At 51.5% G+C, this 26547-nt stretch overlaps 1 protein-coding gene across 3 annotated transcripts; it reads right to left on the reverse strand.

Annotated features, from left to right (window-relative positions):
- Positions 1-2965: 2965 nt before the first annotated feature.
- Positions 2966-21169, reverse strand: IFT27 (intraflagellar transport 27). 3 transcript variants are annotated; one of them, XM_033232840.1, is made up of 7 exons: positions 20715-21169; positions 12833-12912; positions 12355-12414; positions 11193-11252; positions 8944-9061; positions 7945-8054; positions 2966-3167 (listed from the first exon to the last, which is right to left on the reverse strand). In XM_033232840.1, exons 1-7 carry the CDS (start codon positions 20746-20748, stop codon positions 3069-3071), a joined length of 561 nt encoding a protein of 186 aa, XP_033088731.1. In that variant the 5' UTR covers positions 20749-21169; the 3' UTR covers positions 2966-3068. The 3 variants fall into 3 exon arrangements, with proteins under 3 accessions (XP_033088731.1, XP_033088729.1, XP_033088730.1); XM_033232838.1 differs by lacking the exon at positions 20715-21169 and adding an exon at positions 13033-15960; XM_033232839.1 differs by lacking the exons at positions 11193-11252; positions 20715-21169 and adding an exon at positions 13033-15966.
- Positions 21170-26547: the final 5378 nt, after the last annotated feature.

Consider the following 26547-nt stretch of genomic DNA (forward strand, 5'->3'; position numbering starts at 1 on the left):
GAGGCTGAGGCCGGAGAATCACTTGAACCTGGGAGGCTGAGGTTGTGGTGGGCCAAGATCGCACCATTGCACTCCAGCCTGGGTGACAGAACGAGACTCTCAAAAAAAACCTCTGATGTCCATCCACCACTGGCTTCCTGTTGCCTTTGGAATAAAATAGAAATTCCTCCCACTGTGGCCCCTGCCTACCTCACCTCCCTCTGCTTCTCCAGCACACACCAGGATATGTCTTCATCAGCCTTAAGTTCCTCTATGTTCCAAGCTTATTCGTGCCTCAGGGCCTTTGCACTTGCTGACCTTGTTGCTGGATCTCAGTGCGAATGTCCCTTCTTCTCATAGTCCTTCCTGTCCCCCCCAAACCAGTTACCCCACAAATCAACACCCATCTCAGCTCTGTTTTGTCATCTGCACTGCCTGAAATTATCTTGATCATTTGTTTACTCATAGAACCAGTTTATTGGAGAATCTCAAATCCATGGGCTCTGAAACAAAACCATTTTACTTTTTCCTAATTACTTTTTTCCATCAAGGTCTGCAGAGGTCCCCTTCCTGCTGGGTCTTCCTAGCAGGCTGATCCCGACATGTTTCAGACCATCCTAGTCACTGAAAGGCAGGCCAGGTCAGCTCAAACTCCCGAAGTGTTTGTTCAAATCTCTTTTCCAGAAGAGTGGGGAGGGGAGCAATATCTTTTCTTCCTCTCTCTGGAGTAACTTGAAACAGAGGGGTCAGGAAGGAGCCGTGTGTCTTCTGCACAGGCCTCCTCTGGGTCCAGTTGCATCTGTTGTTATCTCCGTGGTGGTGGGGGGTGGCGGAAGTGCCTGGTCGTTTTGGGGCTGAGCCTCCTCTGTTGCTGCGGTCTCCTCAGGAAAGGGCAGCCATATTCCCCTCCAGCCCTGCCAGTGGAAGAGGCCCCCTGCCTTTTTCCAGGTGGGAAACAGCTTCCTTTGTCAGTACCTGTCTGGCCGGCCACATGACTCCACTCCATGTGGGTCCTTCTAGGAGCCCTCCATGGAACACCTGTGCCGCCCTTCCAGATGCGGTCCTTGCTTTTCCTGCTCCTGGTGCAGGCTTCTCCCCAAGCCTCACCCCACGGAACGCCTCCGAGAGGGGACCAAACAGCTCTGGGGATGTGTGCTGAGCTTCCCAAGGGCGCCCTTGCCACCCTGTGCTGCAGCTGGCACCAGGTTCCTGCAGCTCAGAGAGCATCCGACTGGGGTGCCGTGCCAGCCTCCTCTTCCTGGCAGCATCCTGTCTCAGGAGGATCCTCTTGGGCCTCCTTCCCTTGGTGGGGCAAGGGGGTGACATGGGGGCACCCACTCACCAACACAGTGGTCACCCTCACTCCCGTCTCTCTTGACCATTCCAATCTTATACAGACAGGGAGGAGCAGGGAGCAGGGGGATGCGGGGCTCACAGCAGCAGGACCAATTCTTCCATCTCTACTAGGGCCATGGGGAGGGGGGCTGGCCCTAAGCTTCCATATCTCTTTAGGAGGTGGTTTACTTAGCATCTTTGTCCACAGCTGTGGCCCTGGTAACCAATTCTGGGGCAACTGAAAATGCACCCGCTGCATCCCTTTAGTTATGGTGAGCCTTCCCTTTCAGGACATGTGGCACAAAACCAGCAGCCTGGCTGCTAGTGCCTAGGAAAATACCCAGCAAACGGTAGGCCCTTGGTAATGACTTGCTGAAGGTGTGACGCGGCCGCTACAGTGGCTTCATGTTGAGTAACAGGAAGAGAAGGGGGATGCGAGAGCCTGACCTTGGCTGACACCGTGTGTGCAGATGCCCTGCACATCCATTACTTCACTTCTCACAGTGACCTTGAGAGGCAGCCTAACCCCCACCTGCTCCCAGCCAAGCTCGGAAGGAGGCAGAAGAGGATGGCAGCTGGGAGCCGGGCTCTGGCATCCATGATCCTGGCTCGGCCACCCCTTGGCTAAGTGTCCTAATTCTCTGACTCTAGCTCCTCATTTGTAAAAGGGGGATGGTGAGACTCTGCCCTGTAAGGACTAAATTAGCGAATATATGACATGTGCTTAGCTCATGTAGAGACATGGCAGGTCGTAAATAGGAACCAGGGCAATTTCCATCATTATCATTGGGACAGGCCCAGGTCGGTCCACCCCAATGCAGGCACTCTCTGCATGACGCCCCTCGCTCCCCTGGAGGGAGAGTAATGAAGTCCTCTGGGGCATGGGGGCTGAAAGAAGCCGAGACCCCTGGGGGAAGGTGACAGTCAGGGAAGGCCTTGGATGCCAGACCTTGGCCGGCAGCCTGATGTAAAAGGCGATGAGGCACCTCTGTGGGTCTTTAATCAGGGCAGTGAGATGATGAAAGTGGTGTTTTAGAAGATTAATCTGGCAGCAGAGACAGGATGGAGAACAGTCAAGCTCAGTGCAAACGATGATGCGGGTTGCCCAGCTCCCCGAGGAAGGCGGGAGCCCTGGCCTTCCTGCACTCAGCCTTCCCTACAGCCATAGAGGCCGGGCCCTCCACCAAGCGACAGGCACCAAGGGAGGCCGGCAGAGGGCACTGTTCTGCCGGTGACAGGATCCACCTCCAGGGAGGTCTGGCATCTGGCTAGCCAGGAGCAGGCAGCAGAATGGACTCTGTCAGCATAAGGAGGGGGCCATCAGCCCCGTCTCAGCCTCGGGACAGGTTCTGAGCTGGGCATTTCAGCTGTGGGAAACTGTAAGCAAACGCTGGGCCAGGCCCTTTCAAAACCCACCGTGGGCTTCGCTTTTGCCGTGGGAGGCCCTTTAGGGAGCCGGTGCGCCCTGCCACGCAGAGTGGGCAGGACCACCCCCTCGAGCAAGGCGACGTCCCAAAGCACCAGCCTCACAGCAGGGAGGGCCAGGGTCCCCAGTGGGGTTCCCGGCTGCCCTGGAACCGGCAGTGACGCAGTGGCCAAAGTGTACGGTGGAACTAGGGCCACCCATGCCAAGAGTGAAAGGAGCTGCTGCTTCGACATTTTCTCCTCATTTTATTTAAAGCCATCATTATACATTAAAAGTGCAGAGGTCATTCTGTCTTCTCCAGTTGTGCAGCACGATCTGCTCCAGCTGTTCACGCCAGCGCCCGGAAAACCTCCACCTTCTCCCGGTACAACTGGTGGAACTGCTTGGCCAGGCAGTGGAAAGGGGCTTCGAAGTTTTCCATCTCCTTCTGGAAAGACAGTTTAAAAAGTTGGCGGTGTTACTTTTAGAAGGGTCAGAGGGCCAGCACTCACTCCATGCTTCCCTCATTCAGGGGCTACCTACTTTCCACCTCATTTTATCCTCACACCCTTTGGGGTAGCCACTTTCATGGATGCCAGTTTTACAAGAAGGAAACTCAGATGGATTCGGGAAACTCAGAGATGAAGGTACCTTGCAGGACGCCACACACTTTGTGAATGGTGGAGCTGGGGCCTGAACCCACGTCTGTTTCTACAAAGCCTGTGCTTTTAGTTGTAGTCACTGTTATGTGTGATGAGATGTGAAAATGAGACCTTTCCTCTCTTAGTTTTGACTGAGGCTCAAAACGCCAAAGCAAAATACCAGGCAACCAGGAGCCCCCCACCCTGAAGAAGAGCTAGACAGCACGGGGCACCCTCTTCCTAGGCTGGTGCTGGACCCAGGCCTGGGAGGAATGGAGGTGAGGTGGCGGCTGGGCAAGCCAGGAGAGGGCTGCCAACGAGACGGCCTCGCTGCCTCCTTTGTCAAGCTAAACGGCTGCAGTGGCACTTCCCTGGACCAGCGGGGACCAAGTGGCGCCAGCCTGGTGCTGTCTTAAGGGGCCTCGGCTGGAACCACCTCAGGGAGGGTGATGGATCCCAAAAAGAATGAACAGCCAGGAACTGGGGCTGCAGGACGGGTGAGGGGGCACCACCTATGAGAAGCAGCCTACAGGTGAGACAGCGCCACTGATGGGGTGGGGAGGGGCATCTCAGAGGTGCCCACGGGGCACCAGCCGGATCCACCCAGCAGGTATGGAGCGGGCCACGACAGACCCCAACAAACACGCTGCACTACTGGCCCCGGTCTCTCCCTCCCGAAGACTGTGAGAGGAGGTGCGAATTTAAATGAAGTTCAGAATTTTGACAATCACCCAGGGCTGGGCACTTCATACCTGAAATCATGACTATTTTTGTGACTAAAGGGGCCGAAAAGGATTTTTGTTACCTGAGAGAGAAAAGAGAAGTTAAGGAACTTGCCCTAGATTTTATCTAAGGGGTGGAGAAAATGGGCCCCTCCAGGTGCACAGGGACAGGCTGGAGGCGAAAGGAAATGGCAGCGTCTCACTTCACAGCCACTCTCGCTCTGTGGGTACACGTGAGCATTCAAAAACTTTTTCAGAAACAAGCTGGCAGAAAAAGGAATGTACCACTTTCAAGACAGTAGCTCAAGCTATGAATGCACTAAGGACCTGTTTTGAGACGATCCCTGGCAGCTGGCAAAAGTGCAACCTTGAGAAGAGGCCGTGAAATATCCCCAGCGAAACAGAAGGATTTCCAAACTGAAGAACACTGCAGAAGGCATCAAGTGCAGTGCCTTCGCTGCACAGGTGAGTCGTCTGAGGCCCAGCAGGTGAAGTGGCCCAGCTGGTTGGTGCGGAGCCCAGCCCAGCATCCAGATTCTCTGATTTGGGAAGAGCTGCCTTTCCTCGAGGCCAGCTGGGATGAGAGAAATGTGCGAAGGAAACCAGGTCCCTTGGAGAAAGCTACCTGGGCTTTCTAGCCAGGGAAAGCCTAAGCGAATAAAACAGTTGGCCAAGAGGAAAGACAGTGGTGGCAATGCTGAGAGAGTGCGGAGGGAAGAGTGGAGAGTTTGCAGCCCAGACGAACATTTACAGTAAGCGCCCAACAGCCAAGGACTTGAAGGCCATCAACCTCCAGCTGGACATGAGAGCAAGAATTCAGTACATCCTGCCGGGCCCTGCTGTTTGTGCAGAGCACAAGGTCCCAGGCAATGCCAGCGTCGGGGTAAAACACTGCTTCCGTCAAAAGCAGAGTTAAGAGTGGAATGGAAAAAGACTGAGGCCTGCATAGCGCACGCACGGGGATTTCTAAATGGATTTGAAAACACTCAAAAACGCAATCTTGGGAGATCTCAACATAAAAAGGAAGGAATTCACTGCAGGTGAGCCTCAATAGACACCACGGCATGCTTCTGAAATAGAAGGAAATTGAACTATTTTCCAAATACGTGAAGAGGGTTGCCAATGACAGGAATCCTTTTGTCTGACCACGAATCATCATCTCGCTTGCACAGTCCGGACAGCTGTGGAGTAGGTCTGTTTAGAGTGAGGGATTCTCAGGGCAGGTTCAGGCTCGTGTTCAGCCTGGCCTAGAATTGGGTTCTGCAGAGTCCCAAAGCAGGCTCTGCGGGAGGCCAGGGTACCCCTTCTAGAAAACCCAAGTTTTCCAGCTGGACAGGCCTGACCCCTAGTCCCGTTTCTAGCCCTTGTTTAACTGTGCGACCAGGGAAAGCTACACAACTTTTCTGAGTCTGTCATCTGTACAACACAGGAGTGTTACAATGTAGGGCTGTTATGAGGCCTAAACAAATAAAGTGTGCAAAACACCTAGCACACAGTAGGCCCTCAACGAACGTTACTTCCCCACTCCTCGCTTGCCTGGGAGGGCAGTGATCACCGTGGACTGTTCTTGCACTTGTCTGTAGGGACCTTCTCTGGGTCGGCAGGATGGTCACTGCGGCATTTAGGCAGAGGAGAGAAGGAGACGGGCTTGGCATCAGGCCTTGGCTGCGTCTCAAGCTGCGTTTGGTTATATTTCCTTTTTAATTACAGCTTTCTTAACCGAGCTGCCAGTGGTGCTTCTGTGAGCCTCAACTCAGGGGGGACTAGTTAACTTGCACAGATAATAGCAAGTGCTTACTGCAGCCTCTTCAAGCGTAGTTTATACCCACCCACTTCAACACCTGAATAGAGTTTAACTGGTAGCCCACTGGCCTTTGGTGACTCATGTTTTGGAGGTTGGGGTGGGTTTTAATTTCTGAGTTCTATCAAGTGTTCCCGGGAATATGGAATATTGGGGTGTGGGGACAATTTCACAAATGAATGGAGGAAGGGGGAATACTGAAATCCTGTTTGCTAGGGCACTACCGCCTACTGCTTTGCGCAAAGGTGTGCTGCAGAAAAGATGAGGAACTTGCTGTACAGGAAAAGCTGACTTGGACTTCATTAATTTAGCATTTGTGATAATTGGACCAGAGGCAAGGGTGATATTTACCTCTGCACAAGCCATGAATACAAGGATTTAGTAAGTAATAACAGTATAAACAAGATTCTAGGGGCAACATTTATACTTTAAGAAAGCTAACATCTACTGAGTGTTTACCAGGCGCCAGACTTTGTGATCCGTGTTTTATATGCACCATATTACTTGATTCTCATATTTATTACTCAGTGAGGGATGTATTTTATTATCCTCATTTTACAGGCCTGAGGCACCAACAGGTGAAATAACATGTCCAAGTTCCCACAGCAAGTTCTCCTGCTCTCCATGGGAGTCAGGGTGCCTGCCTTTACCACTGTAAAGGAAGCATGCTGCGTTGAGGGGATTTTATAAGCTTGGACAGCAGCACTGGTCAAGGTTCCTAGAAGCAACAGCGCAAGTGCCTAGAGCCAAAGTCAAGCTGGGGCAGCAGATGACCTCCAGAACATTAACCAGCCCATGTGAAGACGATCTCCAGAACATTAACCAGCCCATGTGAAGATGACCTCCAGAACATTAACCAGCCCATGTGAAGATGACCTCCAGAACATTAACCAGCCCATGTGAAGACGATCTCCAGAATATTAACCAGCCCATGTGAAGATGACCTCCAGAACATTAACCAGCCCATGTGAAGATGACCTCCAGAACATTAACCAGCCCATGTGAAGACAATCTCCAGAACATTAACCAGCCAATGCGAAGACGATCTCTAGAACATTAACCAGCCCATGACTCTTTTGAGGGCCACAGAATCAGGTCTAAAGGCCACAAGGTGAGGGCCAAGTTACGACCATGACTGTGCCAGGCCTGGTGGTCTCCCCAGCTAGCAACCCTGGCAAGGGGCAGGGCAACCAACACCCCGGCCCCTGCTGGCTCTGAGATGGATGTCTGGGGCCACTCCTGCTCCTAGAGGGCAGGTCATCACTTCATGCCCTTCCTAGTGGAGTCTCACGTGAGGGATCTGATTGGTGCAGCCTGGGTCACATGCCTGCATCTTGGCCTCAGGGAGGATGGGACTTTAAAACTCCCAAACACAGGAAGCAGGTTCCTCAGTGCTGGACAGCTAAAATCATGATACATGAGGTTGGTGCAAAAGTAATTGCAGCTTTTGCCATGAAAAGTGTACTGAAGATGGTGATAACAAATCACTTGCTTTTTCTACTTAATGAGGTCTTCTGATCTTTTAACTGGCAGGCACTTTGTGGCCTGGAGTCACCCTGGGGCTGCAGCAAGGTGAGGATGGGAAGCACTGATGGGAATTAGAGGCCACAAGTCCTAGTCCTGGCTCCAGCCTTCACTAATCATGGGACTTTGGACAAGTCACTTGAGCAGCTCAACACTGGAATGGGAACCGTGAGACCAACTTCTGGTTCACAGGCCTGATTGTGAGGGCCACAGGAAACAATGTTCCAGCAACATCTGAACCCAGAATACTGCATGCAAACGTCAAGGGTCATGATCACCACATACAATGCACTTCTGTTTCTTACTAGTTGAGATACATCTTTTCCCAGGGTTGGCTGGCTAATCTGCCTTCCTGTTATGTCTGAGCGGCTACTGCTGTACTGAGAAGAGATCTTGGGCTAAGCATGTAAACATCAGTTCCAAATGAGACTCTGCCTATGGTGGAGTAACAGCTCCCTGCACGTGAGGTCATGTGCAAGACCGCTGCCAGCAGAGGCCCACTCCAGGCTTGGCGACGAGGCAAACGGAGATACTCACCACGGATGTTTCAAAACATTCCAGGCCTTGGCCCAGCGCCCATGCCCGGGCCTCAGCTGAGTCCACTGCTCGCCTGCCGACCAGGTCTGTCTTGTTCCCAACTAAAACACCTACTCAGAAGAAACAACCAAAATATGACACTTCACTGTCACAGTCTGGAAGGACAGCGGGCGAGATGAGAGCACTATTTTTGAGGGGTGTAAAGAGCTGCCCAACTCAAGCTGGTGAGACCCCACAGGGAAAGCCAGGGGTCTCTCGTGCTGGCCCCGAGGGCCACAGACAGGTGGGCTTTGCTTTTCATGCATAGCTTCTGCTAGATCTTTTTTCTAGACCTCATGTATATCTGTCTCCCTTGCCTCCTTAAAGGGCTGCAAATGCGTGAAGGCAAGGGCCAAATTTATGTGAGCCTTGTAATAATTCCTAGCACATGGAGCAAACTGTAAACTGGTCATTAATACTAATCTAAGGACTCGGCTTGGAGTCAGGGATTCAGAGGTAATTTAGTTCAGCTCCCAGCTGCATCAGCTGCAGCTAATTTTTGAGCCTGTCTCTGGAGATCACTTTCCCCGGTCTATAATGAGGAGAATTTGTTGATCTCACATAGGGACGAAAAATAAACTGATTTAAAGCATTCAGCAGTGACAACAGGACTTGAATGTTTACTTGTACCCCATATACAAGAGAAAATTAGGAACTCTTCCCTGGGGTTAGCTTTCTGGAATTAACAACTGATATTACAGCACCCTCCCCTTATTGAGTCTCCCCACAGCCCTGCCAGGTGCGTGTCCTCATTCCCATTTCCTAGACTGGGAGAGGTGTGTGTGGTGACTCACCGAGGTTGGCATGGCTGCTAAGCAGCAGGGCCAGTGTATGCCTTAGGCCATCAAAGTCAAAGCCCAGGGCCCCTTCTCCACCCACAGCCACCTCTGCAATGCCCTTGTGCTCTTGAACCGAAGGACAGAGATGCCTCTGGGAAACATGGGTGTCTGCAGCTCGTACCTGGGAGAGACATGCCTGGAGCCTGGGCCCGAGCCTTCTCCAGCCACTTGCTGCAGTTGTTGAAGGACTGTTCACTGGTCACATCATAGACGAGACATAAGACATTGGGACTCTCCCACTGTGCAAGAGGGACAGAATGAGCATGGGTCAGTAACAGGAAAAGTGACTTCAAGGCTGGGAGACAACTTGGCCCTCCAAGGGAAAGGATATGGGGAATAGAGGGAAACAGAAAACTATAAGGGGGACAGGAGTCAGAAGACAGCCACACCCACAGAAGTCAAACAATTTCCCCAAAGGAATGAACAGGGGGCCCCGTTCAGTGGCAGGAGGCAGGGCTGGGGGGGTACCGCCAAGGACGAGAGCTCATGTCTGGGCCAGGCTCTGCTGGGCACTTCTGCACCTCACTGTGAGGCCTCCCAACTCGGTAGTGTCTGAATATTTCCACTTTGTAGCTGAAGAAACCGAATTCAGGGAGGCTAAGTGACTTGTCCAGGCCTGACAGGCTTTAAAAACAATGACAACGATGACAGAGATGGGGGACGACTGAGGTCTTCTCTACCCAGAAATCTGCTTTCACCTGTGGCTGGCCTCGTTCAGTCATTCTCCACTCATTCTTATCGAGAGCCCACCACCATGCAAGTTATGTTTCTGTGCTTTCCAGCCCTGAAAGAAGATTCTTCTTCATTAGCCAGCCCTGGGAGCTTGTTTGCTTGCATCTTCCTAATAAGAGCTGGCTTTTTAAAATGCAGAGGGCATTTTCTGCTTCTCTTGCCATCCCTGCCTCAGCCTAATCCAAACCACATCGACAACTGGACAGGGCTCCATGACCCAATTAAGAGCCAAGACTACACTCTCGGGGGCTGTCACCTTCAGGGGCTGCTCAGAGTCCTGGGACGTCCTGCTGCCTACTCCTGGACATAGGATGGCCCCGTACAGGCTGCGGGTGCGCACCCTGGTGCTTGTGACTCTTGGTCATGCCCTGGTTTCTGGATCCCCCAACCTTGCACAATTAGGACCTGGTTTATTTCTGGGGTGTCAGTAACCTTACAGGATACAGAGGATAATCCTTTTCCCTCCAGATTGAATTCCCTTTCGGATCCTTGGAAGGCCAGCCCAGAGTCCATTCTGGAGGGCTCCTCTTCACCCTATAAGGCTGTGCTGGCTCCTGGCAGTGTCCAGGATGGGAGGACTGTGAACTAAACGGATGACTCTTGATGAACTAAACTGATTAACTCTTGAACTCCTGCTAGAACACACTGAACTCTGTTACATGCATGCAGGAGACACCTCAGCATGGTTTTAACTCAAGAAACCCTCCTTCTTCCAGGCTTCAGTGAGGGGATCCTGGGGAGGCCTGGCATCAAGTTAAAGCCAGAGTGGGTGAACCGGGAGTCAGGGCTGGCTGGAGGGAAGGGTGTGAGCTGACGGGTGGCACATGGCCTGATTTGCCCAAATACATCTTCCCTTCTACTGGGCATGGCAGCCCCAGTGCCAGGCCATGCACACAGTAGGCAATTGGGGTGAACATCATGAACCGATGCATGAAGCCAACCCTGTATGAAATCACTATCATTAGATCTACTTCTCTTAGGCGACAAAAAAAAAAGGGGCAGAAAACAGTTTCCATGAAAATGTGGCTGTTCTTGGAAAGGCAGGGGAGGGCTCTGGAGAACTCAAACCTTCTCATTAGCTCGCTGGCCCGGATTAGTGAGACTGTTACCATGGAAGGTACAGCAAACGGATCCTGCGAGGCTGGTGGGACGGGGGTGGATGGGGCATGGTGAGCCCTGGGCAGCAGCAGGGGCATTTCCCGGAGCAAACCCCAGTGGAACAGCAGAAAGTGAGCCTCATTCTAGGCTGAGGCCTCTACAGCACTTCCCAGAGGGGAAGGAGGCAGTCTGTACTGTCCTGGGAGGTAGGCGACACCATCTGAAAGGACACCATCAGGAGGGTGTTGCTCTAAAGGAGGGGGGCCTCACAGGGGGAGGGCTGCAAGGATCGAGCCGCAAGGCTCTTGGCCCATTGGATCCTGGGCACCCCGGAGCTGGGGCCCGGGCAGTCACGCGCATCAGCCGCTCCTTCTTGCCAAGTAGCCACGAGTCCTGGGCTGGGAGGAACGCCCCTTAAAGAGGAACGCCATGGGAGCTTCCCAACAGCACAGTGCAGGGAAACTGCTGTGTGAGCACTGTCAGGGGCCAACGTTTTGGCAGGAGGTGGTGATGGTCAGGAAAAAACCATGTGCTACTTGCCAATTTATCCAGCATTTCTGAAAACAGCTCCTTGCCAGCAGAGTCGAAAATGAAGAGTTCCTACAATCAGAAAAGCAAGAAAGTCTCCACATGGAAAAACCACAAGCTACGAGTCAGTGGTATCACTCTCAGCTCACACTAGGCTTGTCTTAGGGGTGAAATATAGGCACCCACAAATTCATACATGCTCTGTCCTTTCTCCTAGGCACGAGAGAAGATGATGGGGAAAGGAGCGAACTCCAGAGTCTTAGAGAGGCGGTACGACGGGTTCTCGCACCAACCAGCACTTTCTGTGTAGAATCTCACCTCTTGTAACCCTGAATGCAAAAATACCAGGAACAAGCTGACTTCCCACCTGGCAGAACAGAATGTTAAACAGGCCGGCGAGCGCTCTGGTTTCCAAAAGGTCATTCTGCACTTTGTTAACCAAATTGATTTTCAAATCTTAGAACAATTCTTTCTAAAGGAGGTCGCTGAGTAGGCCTGGGGAAGGTGTTTAAAGTAGGACATTCTGTCACCCTTCTGGGATGGCTAAGGAGTGATGCAGACAGACGGTGCGGGATGACCCTTCCTGCCCTGTCCAATCTTTCCCCAGCTCATGTGAGAGCCCCTAGGGCTACTCCCCTAGGAAATCACCCCTCGGCTCCCCGCCAAGCTCCCTCCTGGCACTGGGTATTTCCTGGCTGGCCTCTGATCCCCAGCGTATGCCATCTGAACATCAGTGCCACGGTCTGTTTTGCATATTGGTTACCTGGGCACTCACCTTTCTCTTCATCAGAAGTACTTACACTTTTTTTTTTTTTTCTCAGACCTTTTTAGGAATCTGGTGAAAGCTACAAACCCTCTCTCTGGAAAAGTACACACAAACATAACATCTTGCAATCCACTTTCAAGAGTCCCAGGTTCCCATACAGAGACTCAAGAACCTTGATAGTAGAGAACAAGTTCTTTGAGGGCCAGGCCCATATCCTAGTCCTCCTTCCTTCCTCCTCCACCTCCTCAGTCCCTCCCCCAAATGCTTCCCGATTCTATTCCGAAATGCTCAGACAAGTCCAGGCCACAGCCTTGTACTACATCTCTCCTAGGGAGGGTGGTGTGACTATAGAGACCCTGGGCCCAGCTGGGGGAGCCCTGAGTTCCCTTGGGTAAAGGCATCACTCACCACACTGTCTCCCGTGTCAGGAACTGGCACTGTCTTCACCACCAAATCCATTCCTGTTGTCTGCCGAGGAACACCAAGAATGTTAGCATTGAGGGCCCCCAAAGCGGGAGCCTGTTACAGGAGGACACACAAGCACCCCGATCCCAGGGGGGCTATCTCCAGTGGAAGGGTTTGTTCTGGTCTCGTTCTGGTAAGAAGCAGCTCAGTGTGCAGAAGTCAGAGAGGACCCACTAGTCCTCTCCACCTCCCTGCCCTGACATGAGCTGCTATGCATGGTGGCCAAGTTGCTTGTGGCCAGTCTGCTCTGTAGCCGACCTCTCACCCTGGGCTAGTGGAAAAAAACGATCTCTACATGGCCCTCCGAGCAGCCTCTCATCAGCTGTCTTAAGGCTTCTTCAAGGAACTTCGCAGTCACTCACTCACGGTGAACGGAGCACTTCTCTTTAAGCTGTGGCCAGGTCTCAACTCCCCAGCTCACCAGGGTGTAGCTCTTCTGGAAATGGGCTCCGTCACTGCGGAAGATCTGCGTCAGGGCGGTCTTGCCCACTGCTGGGTCTCCTGTGAGGTCAGAAAAGAAGAAAAAGAATGCCTCAGTTCTCATCCAACTTGAGAATCTCTCGCTGCAGAACATTAGTCTAGAAACCAAAAACTTCAGTGAGTTTTGAGAGATGTACTTGCCTCTCACAGGAACTTGTTCTGAGGCCGTGGGCAGGGAACAGGTCTGTGAGACTGATCTGCAAACCTCACAGCAGCCAGAGCACATTCCTGCATGGCTAAGCCTTTTATCCATGGGAACTGACCCAGAAGGTAACAGAGCTTACGGAGGGCTTTGGGGCCCTGGAAACGGAACTGACGCTCTTCCACTGAAACACGCCCCATGGGGAAAAGCTGTCACTTCCAAACTGGAATTTACTTTGAAGTCTTGAAGGTAAAGAAGTGTGACTGGCACTGACAGGCAGACTCACCTGTCAACTGACCCAATCTGGGTTGACAGCTTCCACCTGAATACTATTTTGGGTGGGGGCTCAGGGATGGAAGGGTCTCTGCATTTGTGGGAAGCAAGAAGTCTGAGGCTATGTTCATCATCCTGAAATCTCTTTCCAAATGCTATGCTCCGTCTCCATGGCGGAGTGCCCGCCTGTGACCCGAGGATTCATCTTCCCAGGGGCCTCTCCACCAATTCTATCTGCAATAGCAGGCACCTCCTCCAAGCTCGTCTCTCACCTACTGGCTTTATCTCCCTCTCCTCTGCTGGTCAACAGCCCCAGAAACTGGTCCCTCAGAACTAAAGGTTTATGTCACAGTTTTCGATCTCAGACCTAAGCCTTTCACAAGATGGCTGGGCGCCACTTAATCGAGCACTCCTCCTGTGCCCGTCACAGGTGCTGGAAGCTCTCCCTGCCCGTCTTTAATTCCCCTTTGCCCTCCCCATTTTCCCTCCCATGACTCTGCTGAGCCTCCTTTGATGCCAATGGTTTCCATGTTCTACCTCTTTTCCTCCCGAGTCTTACATGGACTTGCACTCCACCGTCCAGGCCCTGGCAGAACATGTGCTTTCGGCTTCTCATCCTCTGGATGCTTAACAAAATCAGCACCGCACTCCGCGGCTTCCAACTCACATCACTTGGTACCATCTCTTCACCTTTGCTTCCCACTTTACAGTCGGCTTCAACACTTCTTTCCTCAACTTCTCGACAGTCTGCTACTGTTCACTTTTCAGTTTTGACTTTTCCCACCTATAATTTTCTCTTGTAAGACAATTATTTCAATGCTTGTGCCATTTCATTTTATGTGAACTCCTCCAGGTTTGAGTGAGCTATTCAGGTCCTGCTTTTCTATTTGTCATCACTCCTTAGAAGGGAACCAACAAGTGCTGAGCCCCCCTCACGGACCTGTTCACACAATCCCATTCATTCCTTCCCCGCCAAGGTATCATTAACCTCACCTGACAGATGAAGAGACTGAGGCTCAGAGAGGCTGGGTAACTTGCCCGGGATTCCAACCTCATGCTCTTCCCAGGCCTTGCTCCTCTCCTAGAGCTCAGGGACCACTTCTGATCCTTTTCTTGTTTTGAGATGGAGTCTCTGTCACGCAGGCTGGAGTGCGGTGGCGTGATCTCGGCTCGCTGCAACCTCTGCCTCCCAGGTTCAAGTGATTGTCCTGCCTTAGCCTCCCGAGTAGCTAGGACTACAGGTGCTCACCACCACGCCCAGCTAATTTTTGTATTTTTAGTATAGACGGGGTTTCACCATGTTGGCCAGCCTGGTTGCAAACTCTTGACCTCGGGTGATCTGCCTGCCTCTGCCTCCCAAAGTGCTGGGATTACAGGCATGAGTTCTGACCCATTTTTAATGCTGCCCCTCCAGGCCCTCCTCACCGCAGCCTTCCATGACATCTGGGGCAACTACAGCCTAGACCGTCACGGGGTACCCGTCCATCTCGGAGCAAACAGAGCACGTCGCTTTCCTTCCTTGGGCCCTGACTGCGCCCGCCCTCCCGACTCCAGTTCTGCTCCTGAATCCAGCTGGAAATCGGCTCCTCCTGCTTATGAGATTCCTCACAGATTTGTTCTGGTTAATTTCATAAATCTTTCCTCTGACTGTCAGTCACAGTCACCAACACTTACAGGAAACTGCCTGTGTTGGCTATGAGGGCTCAGAAGCACAGGGAGGTGAAATAACTGATAAACACATTTGCAGAGCAACAGGATGACAAGTGCAAATTCAAATAGCACAAACTGAGAAGCAAGGCGTCTGGGGAGCATCGAGGAAAGAAATGAATGAGAGGGTTCACTGGGGAAGGAGGCTTCCCTGGGGGCAAGGGCTGGGCCTGGGGGTGACAGCAGGCAGGGCTCTGCAGGACAGAGAGGATGACGTCTGCAAGGGCACGATGCGAGGTCACCTGTGACCTCACAGTTGCCAAGGCCGATGGCCTTTTCTTGGTTCTCATCCTCCTTGATGTCTCTGAAGGATGTGAGTCAGCCTGAAGCGACCCCTTCCTTCCCGAGTCCGGTCCCCATGGCCTCAGTGACCCTGCCCTGGCCTGGGTCTCCTGCCATCTGCCTGCCCCATGCCCCTGAGTGTAGGCATTCCCATAGGCCTGTCCTCGGTAGCACTCTGCTCCCAGTCCACTCCATCCCACTGACTCTTGTCACCTTGAAAGAAGGCAGGCTCTCCCTCCCAATCTTTGTCTATATATCCAAAAACCCGTGTGCGTTGTCAGTTGCCATTAGAATGAAGGATCTTCCTCCAACCTCAGTCTGTCTACGGCCAAGCTCTGTCATGCCCTGGTCCTGAGTGGGTCATCCCCCTCGCCCATGCTTTCTGTTCGTGATGCCATCATGTATTTTCATCGTCCCCAGATTCAACAGGTCACCTCTGACTGCTCCTCCTCCTCCCTCCCGTCTCCAGGCAGCCTCCCTTACATTCCTCACATCCTTGGCTGAGTCTCAGCCCACCTCTGCTCGGCCCTCCCTGCTGACCCCGCCCCAGTTAGCTCAGACCTCACTGCCGGGTTTCTGTCTCAGCCTCAAGTCCTTCCGTGGTGTGCTGGGGAGGGGGCCTCTGCAGACATGTTTCTCCCTTGCTAGGAACTTCCTGTTAGGCTTTGCCAATGGGAGTTCTGGAAGAAGAGGGGAAGGCCGGCATCAGGGGAGAGGACATGCTCTTCCCGCCTGCTTCTCCTTTTTCTTAGCACTACCCTGGGCCTGCACCCCAGCAGCACTAACTGCTTCCTGTCTTGGTTTTTTCTGTGTGTATGTGTTTCCCTACTCCCAGACCAGCCTTATTGCTGTCCCCAGAGGAACCAGCACCAGTGGGCAGTGCCCTCTTCTCAGAGATCCACACCTCGGCTCCCAGGGCCCCTCCTCCCTGCTTCTGGGCTGAGAGCCCCACATGCTTCCCTCTGCTTCCCCAGCCCGAGAGGCGGTGCTCCTTCCTGCAGTTACTACCCGTGCTGCCTCAGTCTCCCCCTTTTCCTCTTCCAGTCCTCCAGCACCTGTGTCATTAACATCCTACTGAAATCCTCACCATTGAAATGCCGAATAGAGTTGCTGGTTTTTGCCTGGCCCCTGACTTATGTAGTCCTTGGTACCGGGAGTGGTCTTAAAACACAGACCCTCCAGGATGGTTTGGAACTGGTTTGGTGTGTCTTGCCCTGAACACAGGGATGGGCTCCTCCCAGGGGGAAATGGGTCCTAGTGTTCTGTGGCATGTGCTGGAGTCACGCGGCGGGTGACTGAACTCCTGAGGTGCTGGCACCAGCCAGGCAGGGCCCCTTCTTCAGGGGTCCGGATCCCAGCTCCCTGGGGCTCTTCAAGCTTCTGACACCCCTGACCTCTGCCCGCCACTCTGTATCATCTCAGTGCTGCCTTCTTGTTTCCTCAGTTCTCCAACGCCTGATGAACCAATTCCATATATTAAAATGTCTCTGCTGAAATGACGACTGCGTTTTCTGTCTTCCTGACTGTGCCTTAACTGAAAACACTTCTTTCCTCTTCTTTTTCTCTCCCAGCTCTAATCCGCCCAGAGCGTGGCATCAACAGATGGACCCTCATAACACAGTGCCTCCATCTTGGCAAACCTTCACACAAACCCCACTGAGGATTCCTTCACGGCCTACTCATCTCCGCAGTCAGCCTTAACCTACCTTCCCACTCTCTCCCCAACAATCCCTTACCCCAAATCTGGGCTCTGCATTCCTGTTCTCCCAGTCCCTGAAAATTCCTCAAGGCCACTGCCTTCCAGGTACCCCTAGACCAAATTCAAATCCTGTCCATTCTCTGCAAGGAAATCTCAGGTAATACCCTTTCTGCACAGCCTCTGAAGGCCATCTCTCCCTCCTTCGTCTTTATCCATGTGGCTAATGTGGATCATTGCTCAGTGGCAGTGCAAGATGTGACGTCAGAGCAACCCTCCCAGGAGGCTCTATTACCATCTCCATGTATATCAAGAGGCAGAATATCACGGTACTTAAGGGCACAGACTGTGAAGCCAGACTCCAGCTCCATCACTTTCTAGCTGTGTGACTTTAAATCAGTTAGTTAACCTCTCTGTGCCTCAGTTGCAACATGTATAACATAGGATAATCATAGCACCTACCTTGCAGAATTGTTATGAGGATTAAATGGGTTAGTATGTACAATGCCTGGCATAGATAAGTACTATTTAAGTGTTTTTTTTTTAAAGTAAATAAAATATAGATCAATGTCAAATGTTGTTTTCTCTCTTCTCCAGAACCAGAACAAGCAGCAGCTGTGCCTTGTATTTCTCCGCATCTGGCACACAAAGGGCATTTGCTTTGTGTTCGCTCTGTTAGAACTTATCACGTGCATCTTAGTTCTTCCTTGAATGCAACTGCTTCATGCTTGCATGCCCACTGCACCTTGCACGGTGACTCAGACACAGCAGGTGCCCAGTGAGTATCTGTTCAACGCATCAACACTTGAACTGAACATCAGGTCCTTCAATGACTAGTTATGTGAGAGAAAAAACAGAAAAACTCAGTTTCAGCAGTAGGGCTGTGGGTCATGGATGGAAAAATAAAACCAATGGTGTGTGTGTGGCGGGGGTGGGTGGGGGGTGTCAAAGGGGGTTGATTTCTGGGCTGAGGTCTTTCGGTCCCTGGGAACTTTCAAGAGGAAATGCTGTGGAAGCCTTGAAAAGAGGCTGCAGATTGAGGTGCAGGCTGGAGTTCAGGAGCCATTAACTAGGCAGTGGCTGCACTCAGGTGAGAGAACTGCCCAAGGGAGTTGGGGTAAAGAAGGGCACAAAGAGGCCGGGCACAGTGGGTGGCTCATGCCTGTAATCCCAGCATTTTGGGAGGCTGAGGCGGGCGGTTCACTTGAGGTCTGGAGTTCGAGACCAGCCTGACCAACATGGCGAAACCCCATCTCTACTAAAAATACAAAAATTAACTGGGCATGGTGGCGTGTGCCTGTAACCCCAGCTGCGTGGGAGGCTGAGTCAGGAGGCGGAAGTTGCGGTGAGCTAAGATTGTGCACCATTGCACTCCAGCCTGGGAGACAGAGTGAAATTACGCCAAAAGAAAAAAAAAAAAAGGGCCGGGCGCAGTGGCTCATGCCTGTAATCCCAGCACTTTGGGAGGCTGAGGCGGACGGATCACCTGAGGTCAGGATTTCAAGACCAGCCTGGCTAACATGGTGAAACCCCGTCTCCACTAAAAAATACAAAAAATTAGCTGGGCATGGTGGCGGGCGCCTGTAATCCCAGCTACTCGGGAGGCTGAGGCAGGAGAATCGCTTGAACCCGGGAGGCAGAGGTTGCAGTGAGCTGAGATTGTGCCATTGCACTCCAGCTTGGGCTACGAGAGTGAAATTCCATCTTAAAAAAAAAAAAAAAGGCACAGAGGAGCAGAGCTTGAGGACAGTGTAGCTTAGGCGAAAGCCCTGGAAATCAGACTAGGACCCAGGGTCTGCATCATACCGCTCTGCCGCTTCCAGCTCTGTGACCCAAGGCAAACGTTCTCATTTTTCTGGGCCTCAGTTGCCTCATCTGTAAATGAAGATGGCAATAAGACCAATTCTCCAGGGTTGCTATGAGGATTCAGTGAGACCATCTGTACTGAGGGTCTAGCACAGAGCTGATGCACCCAAAGTGCTCATTAAGTTAGTTCCATGATGAAAACCGAATTTAAAAAGAACACAGAGAGAAGCCCATTTAAAACAAAATGTAACTTCAGAAAATAATGTTCTCACCTTATCCATAAGGAAATTGAAGCTCAAAAAAGTGCTTTGTCCAAGATGACACAGCCAATAAGAGGGAACAGGCAAAATTACTTTTGTTACACAACACTGCCTCCTCTGGTGTTCTGGAAACTGGAGACACTCCTGAGAACCATTAATTTCTTTTGCTCCAGTATGATTCAGTTACTACTGTCAGTCATCTTTCTGTGTGACCCTTTTATTTTCAAATTATAAAAGCCATTAAAAATATCATAATTTATTCTCAGTCTGGAAGAGGGGAATTTTTTAAAAAAGAAATCTTTTTCTCTATATAATTTCTCACCACTTCTTTCCTGAGCTGGCCAGGGAAGCCTGGAAAGGTCACAGGTTTGAACAGAAACATGAGTTAAGAGTTTTGGAGTTGGGCAGATCGAGGGGCCGAAATCCTGTCTAGGAGCTTCACTAGGGGTTGACCTTGGCTGACATCTCTCAGTGCCTCAGTAAGATCAGAACCATCCAGTACCTGGCCAGGCGCGGTGGCGCATGCCTGCAATCCCAACACTTTGCGAGGCTGAGAAGGGCGGATCGCCTGAGGTCAGAAGTTCGAGACCAGTCTGGCCAACATGGTGAAACCCCGTCTCTACTAAAAATACAAAAAAAAAAAAAAAAAAAATTAGCCGGGCATGGTGGTGCGTGCCTGTAATCCCAGCTACTCGGAGACTGAGCAGAGGAATTGCTTGAACCAGGGAGGTGGAGGTTGCAGTAAGCCGAGATCGCGCCACTGCCCTCCAACCTGGATGACAGCGTGAGACTCTGTCTCAAAAAAAAAAAAAAAAAAAAAAAAAGAACAATCCAGTACCTAGCCCAGTGTGCTATGGTGAGACGATTACATGAAATATGTGTGCCTCACATGCAGTAAGGACTCAGTAACATGCACATGTGTTTCGTAGTCTATAATCCAAGCTATTGTTTTTCTAAATGCGCAGAGTGATACAAGGGGCACACTACAAATGTGCATGCCATATATTCATCCATTCTGAAAGTATTTATTGAGTACCCACTATGTTCCAGGCATTGTTCTGGATGCTTGGGATGTATCAGTCAACAAAACAAAGATTCCTGCCTTTGGGAGTCTCAACATTTATGCCCTTCTTGGAGAGGGGCAGCACAGTAACTTTGGGTCTTAAAGACAATACACAAGTGCCTTTTGCAAACTCTGGTCACTACACGCAGGTCACCGTTATCAGAGGGGGTGAGGTCAGGGAAAAAAAATTCCATAGTAAAGACTACCAAAGTCACTGATGCCTAACTTTGGGGTACAGTAAATGTTTAGCTAAAGCACTCAAGGTTTGCTTAAGTTTTGTTTGTTTTGTTTTAATAAGTCTGCTCCTCCAGAGTTTTAACCAGTGATTTTGTAACGAGTCGGCTCAACTGGTAAAGGTGGTCTCAGAGTATGTGACAGGGAGCAGGGGAAAATCCACTGGAGCTGCGAAGTGCTCTGGCAGATCATTCTTCCGCGCCTAATGTAACTTACTGTATCAGTAATTGCAGTAACTCGCCTTTGGCAGAGAGAAAGGAAAAGAGGGTAGGCAATTTGGGTGAACAAAAGCTTTGGATGAATTATGAAGGCTCTGGACTCCAGAGACCACCGTATTCAAGCGCAAATTTTCAGACTCACCTGCCAGGATGCATTTGGCTGCCAGCTTCACCATGGTAACCAACACTCCCGCGAGCCGTACCCAGAGCACAAGAGCAGCTGCTAGAGGCGCGGGTGGGTGGGCTTCGGGCCCTGGGCTGGCCTGGGACGGGAAGGTGGGGAGGGCTGATCTCAAGGGCCAGTGGCCGCGACGGGACTGGGGATGACCGAGCCCGGCCCTTCTGGGCTGAGGGCGAAAATCGGGCGCTGGGGGCGGGTAGGCAGGGGAGGGCTCCAGGTGGGTCCGGCTCGAGGCCCGACACGGCAGTCTGAAAAGGTGCAAGAGAGCGGACACGGTCTGTGCTCCCCGCCCAGCCCCTCAGCACAGCCCTACCCAGCGGGATCAGGGAAAGACGACTCTGCTCTCCTCCGGCCACAAGTACAGTACCTAACGCACTCTCTAGGTAACCATAGCCCACCTGCCCCGCCTCCTCCTCCTGGCTGACCCTCGATTGGCTGCCGCCAAAAGCTCTCACCCTCGAGGGCTCGCAAAAATCCAATGGGAGTAAGGAGTTGGGATAACAGCCTTTTCTTGAGATGCAACTCGTAGGATTATCTGTTCTTCAAGTCCATTCTGCTTGACGAGTGGTTGGTATTGACGTCTGTCAGCTTTATATCCCGCCCCCGCTGCGCTCCAGAGTCCCGAGATAAAGAAGTCTCCACGTCAAGCAGCCAGAAGCGGTGATAAAAGAAGCTTCCTGATTGGTCAGCGCCTGGCTTGACCCGTCTTCGGGTTGAATGGGGATTCGCCACTCCCGCTGTCCTTCTAGAAGTGGGTTCGCCTACAATGGGGCAGGTTGGGCGCTAGACTGTCTGGAATGGCGCCTGCGCAGTGGGCCAGGCCGCGGCAGTAGAGGCCGTTCTGACTTCGTTTGACTTCGCAGCGGTTCTGGCGGCTTTCCCGGTTCCCGGATTCTGCACAACGCGGCTATTACAGTGCATCGAGAAGTTCAGTCCTTGCCCCGCATCCCGCAGGGAAATCTAATCTTAAAAGCCCAAAAATGTTATAAGCGTTAAAATCTAAAATATGAAGGTGTTTAAAGTGATGTTTGTGAACAAAGGGAGAACAAGTACACTTCGATGGGGCTGAGTCGTGAGACTCGGAAACTTGAGGTCGCATTTTCCTCTTAGTCCATTTACTCTCTGCAAAAGGAGAATGCATCACTTACCTTGTTGCCCGTCACCCAGGGAAGCTCTCTGTACGCGTTTACTGGGTCGGGGGTGCCTCTTTCACGTGGTTGGGGGTCAAAGACCCAAATCACTGCCATCTCCCTGACCTGGGCAAGTCATCTCATCCCTCAGCCTCTCAGGATGGGCCTAGGAGAACCTGCCTCATGGGGTGGTTGTGGGGATGGAAGGAGAGAAACCTATAAGTGCCTGGGACATAGTAGGTGCATACGTGATTGTGGGGTGGATGGGAGAGCGGAAGCTTATCTGGACAGATTTGGTTTATCATCACTGTCATTGGTTGGCCGAAGGTACCCCCTGTTGTCACTCTTTTGGAGCCCCTGGGATCTCTGATGGCTGATGCTGAAGGGAAGAGCAGCCTCTCGGCAAAGGTGCCTGCGTGAAAGTTCCACATTCCCTCCAGACGCCTAGAACATTCCACCTCTCTGCCACTCTCCATCTCAGGGCGGCCGCCAGCCTTGTGCTGGGGAATAAACACACACTCTATGAATGACTGATGGTTTCAGCCGCAAATCCGGAGTAAATGCAAGTTGTCTGAAATGTTCTTTCCTTGGAATTCATTCCTGGTGTTACAGCAAAGGTCTGTTTCTCCTTCATTCTCCGTAACTGCTTTTCTTCTTTGGTGACATCACGTGAGTCTGTCTCAGACACCCCAGATCCGGTGAGCAAAAAGTCTCTTTCTGATCTTCTGCCTGCCTCTTGCCAGCTCCCCTCCAGGTCAACCTGTTCACCATGAGTGACCCTGTTAATCCCGTAAGGGGCCCCATTCAGTGCCTCACCCTCCTGAGGCAGCTCCACTTAGCTAAGACACAGACACACATCGGGGCAGCCTCTGAAGCCTCGGTTCCTTCATTTTGCAAGGTGGGTAATGACAGAGCAGGGGCATCGCCAACTTGGAGAAGCGCCGCCATTTTAAAGTTCCCCTTGATCAAAAACTGCCTAAATCCAACCCAAAGGGCATCAACCTAAGGGCTAATGTCAAAATGACCATAAACCACAAATGACATCTTCAATCAGAAACGTTCCAACCCTAAGATAAACGGCTCCCCCCTCCTCCACCAGAAACATGCAACCCCATAAGCCCTCTTGGTGACTCCAACAGATGCTCATGTTGAGAACTGCTTTTCTTAGCCAATGCCAGAACCCACCTTTATCTACTCTGTTGGACCATTTTACTGTTTCTCAAGCTCTTTGGGAACGTTCCCACCTCAGGGTCTTTGTATGCACTGTTCCCAATGAAGCTGTATGATTTTCCTTCATGATATTCGGATCTCAGCTCAAATGTCATGCCTTCGGGGAGCCCTCCCAAACACACAATTTAAGCATTGCCCCCAATCTGTCAGTCTCAATCTCCTTGACTTACTTTACTTTCTTTGTAGCGTTCACTACTGCCAGAGATTACACAGTCTGTCCCTCTGTATCCGCGGGGCATTGGTAACCACGGATATAAAAATCCAGGGCTACTCAAGTTCCCTATGTAAAATGGTGTAATATTTGCACAAAACCTACACACATCCTCCTGTATACTTTAAGTCACCTCTAGATTACTTCCAGTAACTAATAAAATGGAAATACTATGGAAATATTGGTATACTGTATTTTATTTGTATTATTTTTTATTTTTTTTTCTTTTCCCCAAATGTTTGCAATGTGCAGTTGGTTGAATCCAGAGATGTGGAACCAGTGGATGCAGAGGGCCACCTATATTCCATATTTATTAGTTTATTTGTATGGTATCTGTCGCCCTCCACCAGAAGGTAATCGTCATGAGAACCAACACTTGGTCTCTTTTGTTCACCCAGTATCAGGACAGTCCCCAGCATGGTGAGGCACCCAGTAAATACTTTTGAATGAATGAATGACTCTCATAGACTTTACCCTTCCGGTTGTGTATTCATTCATTCAATAAGCACCAACTCTTGAATACCAATTTTTGGGCAGGCAATGGGCTTACTGCTGGGAGGTGTGCAATGACCATTCATATGGGGTGAGCTGATCCTGGGTCCTCTCTCACCCCCAGCCTGCACCCCTAGTTACACCCATATGTTCTGTGGAAGAGGAAGGGTTAACAGTCCTGCTTCCCAAAGCCAGGGACTAGACTGTTGGGGTTGATTCCTGGGGCTTGGGGTAAGAGGGGAGTGGAGGGGCAGCTGCTGACAAGTTGTTCCCAGGAATTGTTCGGTCATCCTGGGGCTGAACACGTTCAGACATCCCTGAAGAGCAGCATGCGGATGAGCCGTGGCTTCCTGCTGGGGACAACAGCAACATTCCACGCACAGCGCCAGGGCCGATCGTCCCCACTGCAGGGCCCAAGCCCCTTCGCCACTGTGCCGTGACAGCCAGGGGGTTCTCCTTCTGCCTGGGCCCCGTCACAGCCCTGTCATTCATAGGGTGTAGTAGCAGAATTGTTGGATGCAATCCAACAGTTGGGTAAATAGGAGGTTTAGGGGAAATTAAATAATTGAGAGTTATTCTGCATGAATTCTCAAGAAGAATACCTTTCACACATTAAAGCAGATTTGCTCAAATGTCCTCATGTCAGAGGCAATGCCAAAAAGAGAGTGCTAGTAGATTTGTAGAAATTTTATATATATAGAGATTAGGGTTTCCCTACCTTGGCACTATTGACATTTAGGGGTGAAGTATTCTTAGTTATGGGGGCTGTCCTGAGCAATATAGATGTTTGACAGCATCTCTGTCCTCTGCCCACTAGATGCCAGAGCAAGCTCCCTTGCTGAGACCACCAAAATTGTCCCTGGACATTGCCAAATGTCCCCTGGGGGGCAAAATCTTCCATGGATGAGAAGCACTGATTTAGATGTATGAACCCACTGAATAAAGGATATTGATTTTGCACTTGAAATCTGCAAGACCATGGGAATCGGGCTTCCTGGGCTCGAATCCTTGTCTTGCCACCTCTCCTCTGTGTCTCAGTCTCCTCCCATCTGCTCCGGTAGGCGCTTTGAGGCTTAGGAGAGTCGTCACATGCAAGGGGTCCCCAGCACGCCTGACATGTGGTGAGACTCAGGGAACAGCCACTGCGGTGGCCATGACTCCCTGGAGGGGCATTTATAATGCGGTGGTGCAGTTCTGTTTTACAGTTTCCTATAATGCACTGTCGCATCTGGTGCACTGCCTTCACTTGGTAATGACCTTTGCTGTTCTTTTTTCCACTGTTCACGTGGGCCTGGTTGTTTATGTCTTCGCTGATGCAGTGCTTGGCGGTGGCCATCTCAATAAAGGGCAGAGGAAATGGGACTGACTCACCTTCTGTGCGCCCGGAATGCAAAGTGGAGGCCTGAGCTGTGGCCTCGGCGGGGCACGGAGACCGCGATGTCCTGATTCTGTCAGCAGGGGGCAGCAGCAGCCGGGAAAATACCTGCTGTAGGAGGGCGGGAGGGCTGACGCCTTTTGATTTACTTTGCTGCCGCCTTTATTTAAAGTTGAGCAAACCACCCCTCCGGAGGCCCCCTTTCACAGCCCGAGATACCCCATCTGCAGAAGCCAAGAGCTGCTTTTCCAGAACGTGCCACGTTAGTACATCTCTGTCCATTTGCTAGCCAACTGAGAATGAGAGGCTGAGACATCCCACGGGTGCCTCCCTTTGAGGCACGGTGCTTTGATTTACATCCCAGAGCCCAGAGCTCCTGAGTCCTGCTGGCGGGTACTTCTCGCACCTGCCGCCGTCCCTCACTGCCCACTTTCCACACTCCACACATAAAGCCTGTGTGGTTATGTTCAGGGAGGGCCAAGGAATTCCGGGTGCCTCAGGCTGGAGCTATGTCAAATTCTGCTAGAGGCAAAGTTGCGTGGGTCCCTGACTCTCTACCCTTTTATTCCCTTCCCCAGTGCCCACTCCATATAACATCCTGTAGCTGCACGACAGAGTGCCCTTCCCAGACCAGCCCTCCCCCGGTCGCTGCACCCACCACGCTCAGGGCCCATCTTAGTTAATTCCTCACCTCATGCCCGTGGAAACCTAACAACCCAGTTTCATTCTCGCATCATGCCCTGGAATGCGCCGTAGACACCCTGGGTTCCATTTTCCACCCAGTGGCCAGCATCGTCTTTTAAAAATCTTAATTTAGGATAGGTAATCTCACCCCAAAGCCTAACATTTAAAAGAGAAAATCTACAGAGAACGTCCCCTCCGTCCCGCCCCTGACAGTTGCTTGTGTACCCTTTCGGAGAAATTTTACATATATCCCAGCACAAAAGTGCATACACATTATTATTATTATTTTTGTTTTATTTATTTATTTTGTGTTTGAGACGGAGTCTTGCTCTGTTTCCCAGGCTGCAGTGCAGTGGCGCCATCTCGGCTCACTGTGACTCCCTCTGCCGGGTTCAAGCAATTCCCCTGCCTCAGCCTCCCAAGTAGCTGGGACTACAGGTGCCCTCCACCACCTCTGGCTAATTTTTTGTATTTTTAGTAGAGACGGGGTTTCACCGTGTTAACCAGAATGGTCTCGATCTCCTGACTGCAGGTGATCCGCCAGCCTCGGCCTCCCAAAGTGCTGGGATTACAGGTGTGAACCACCGCACCTGGCCGCATACACATTCTCATTCTTTCTCTCCTTCTTCCCTCTGCAAATAGAAGCCAGCAGCCACACTCCAGCATTTTGCT

The sequence above is a fragment of the Trachypithecus francoisi genome, unplaced genomic scaffold, assembly GCF_009764315.1.
Source record: "Trachypithecus francoisi isolate TF-2019V2 unplaced genomic scaffold, Tfra_2.0 Lachesis_group14, whole genome shotgun sequence".
In the NCBI taxonomy this organism is placed as follows: domain Eukaryota; kingdom Metazoa; phylum Chordata; class Mammalia; order Primates; family Cercopithecidae; genus Trachypithecus; species Trachypithecus francoisi.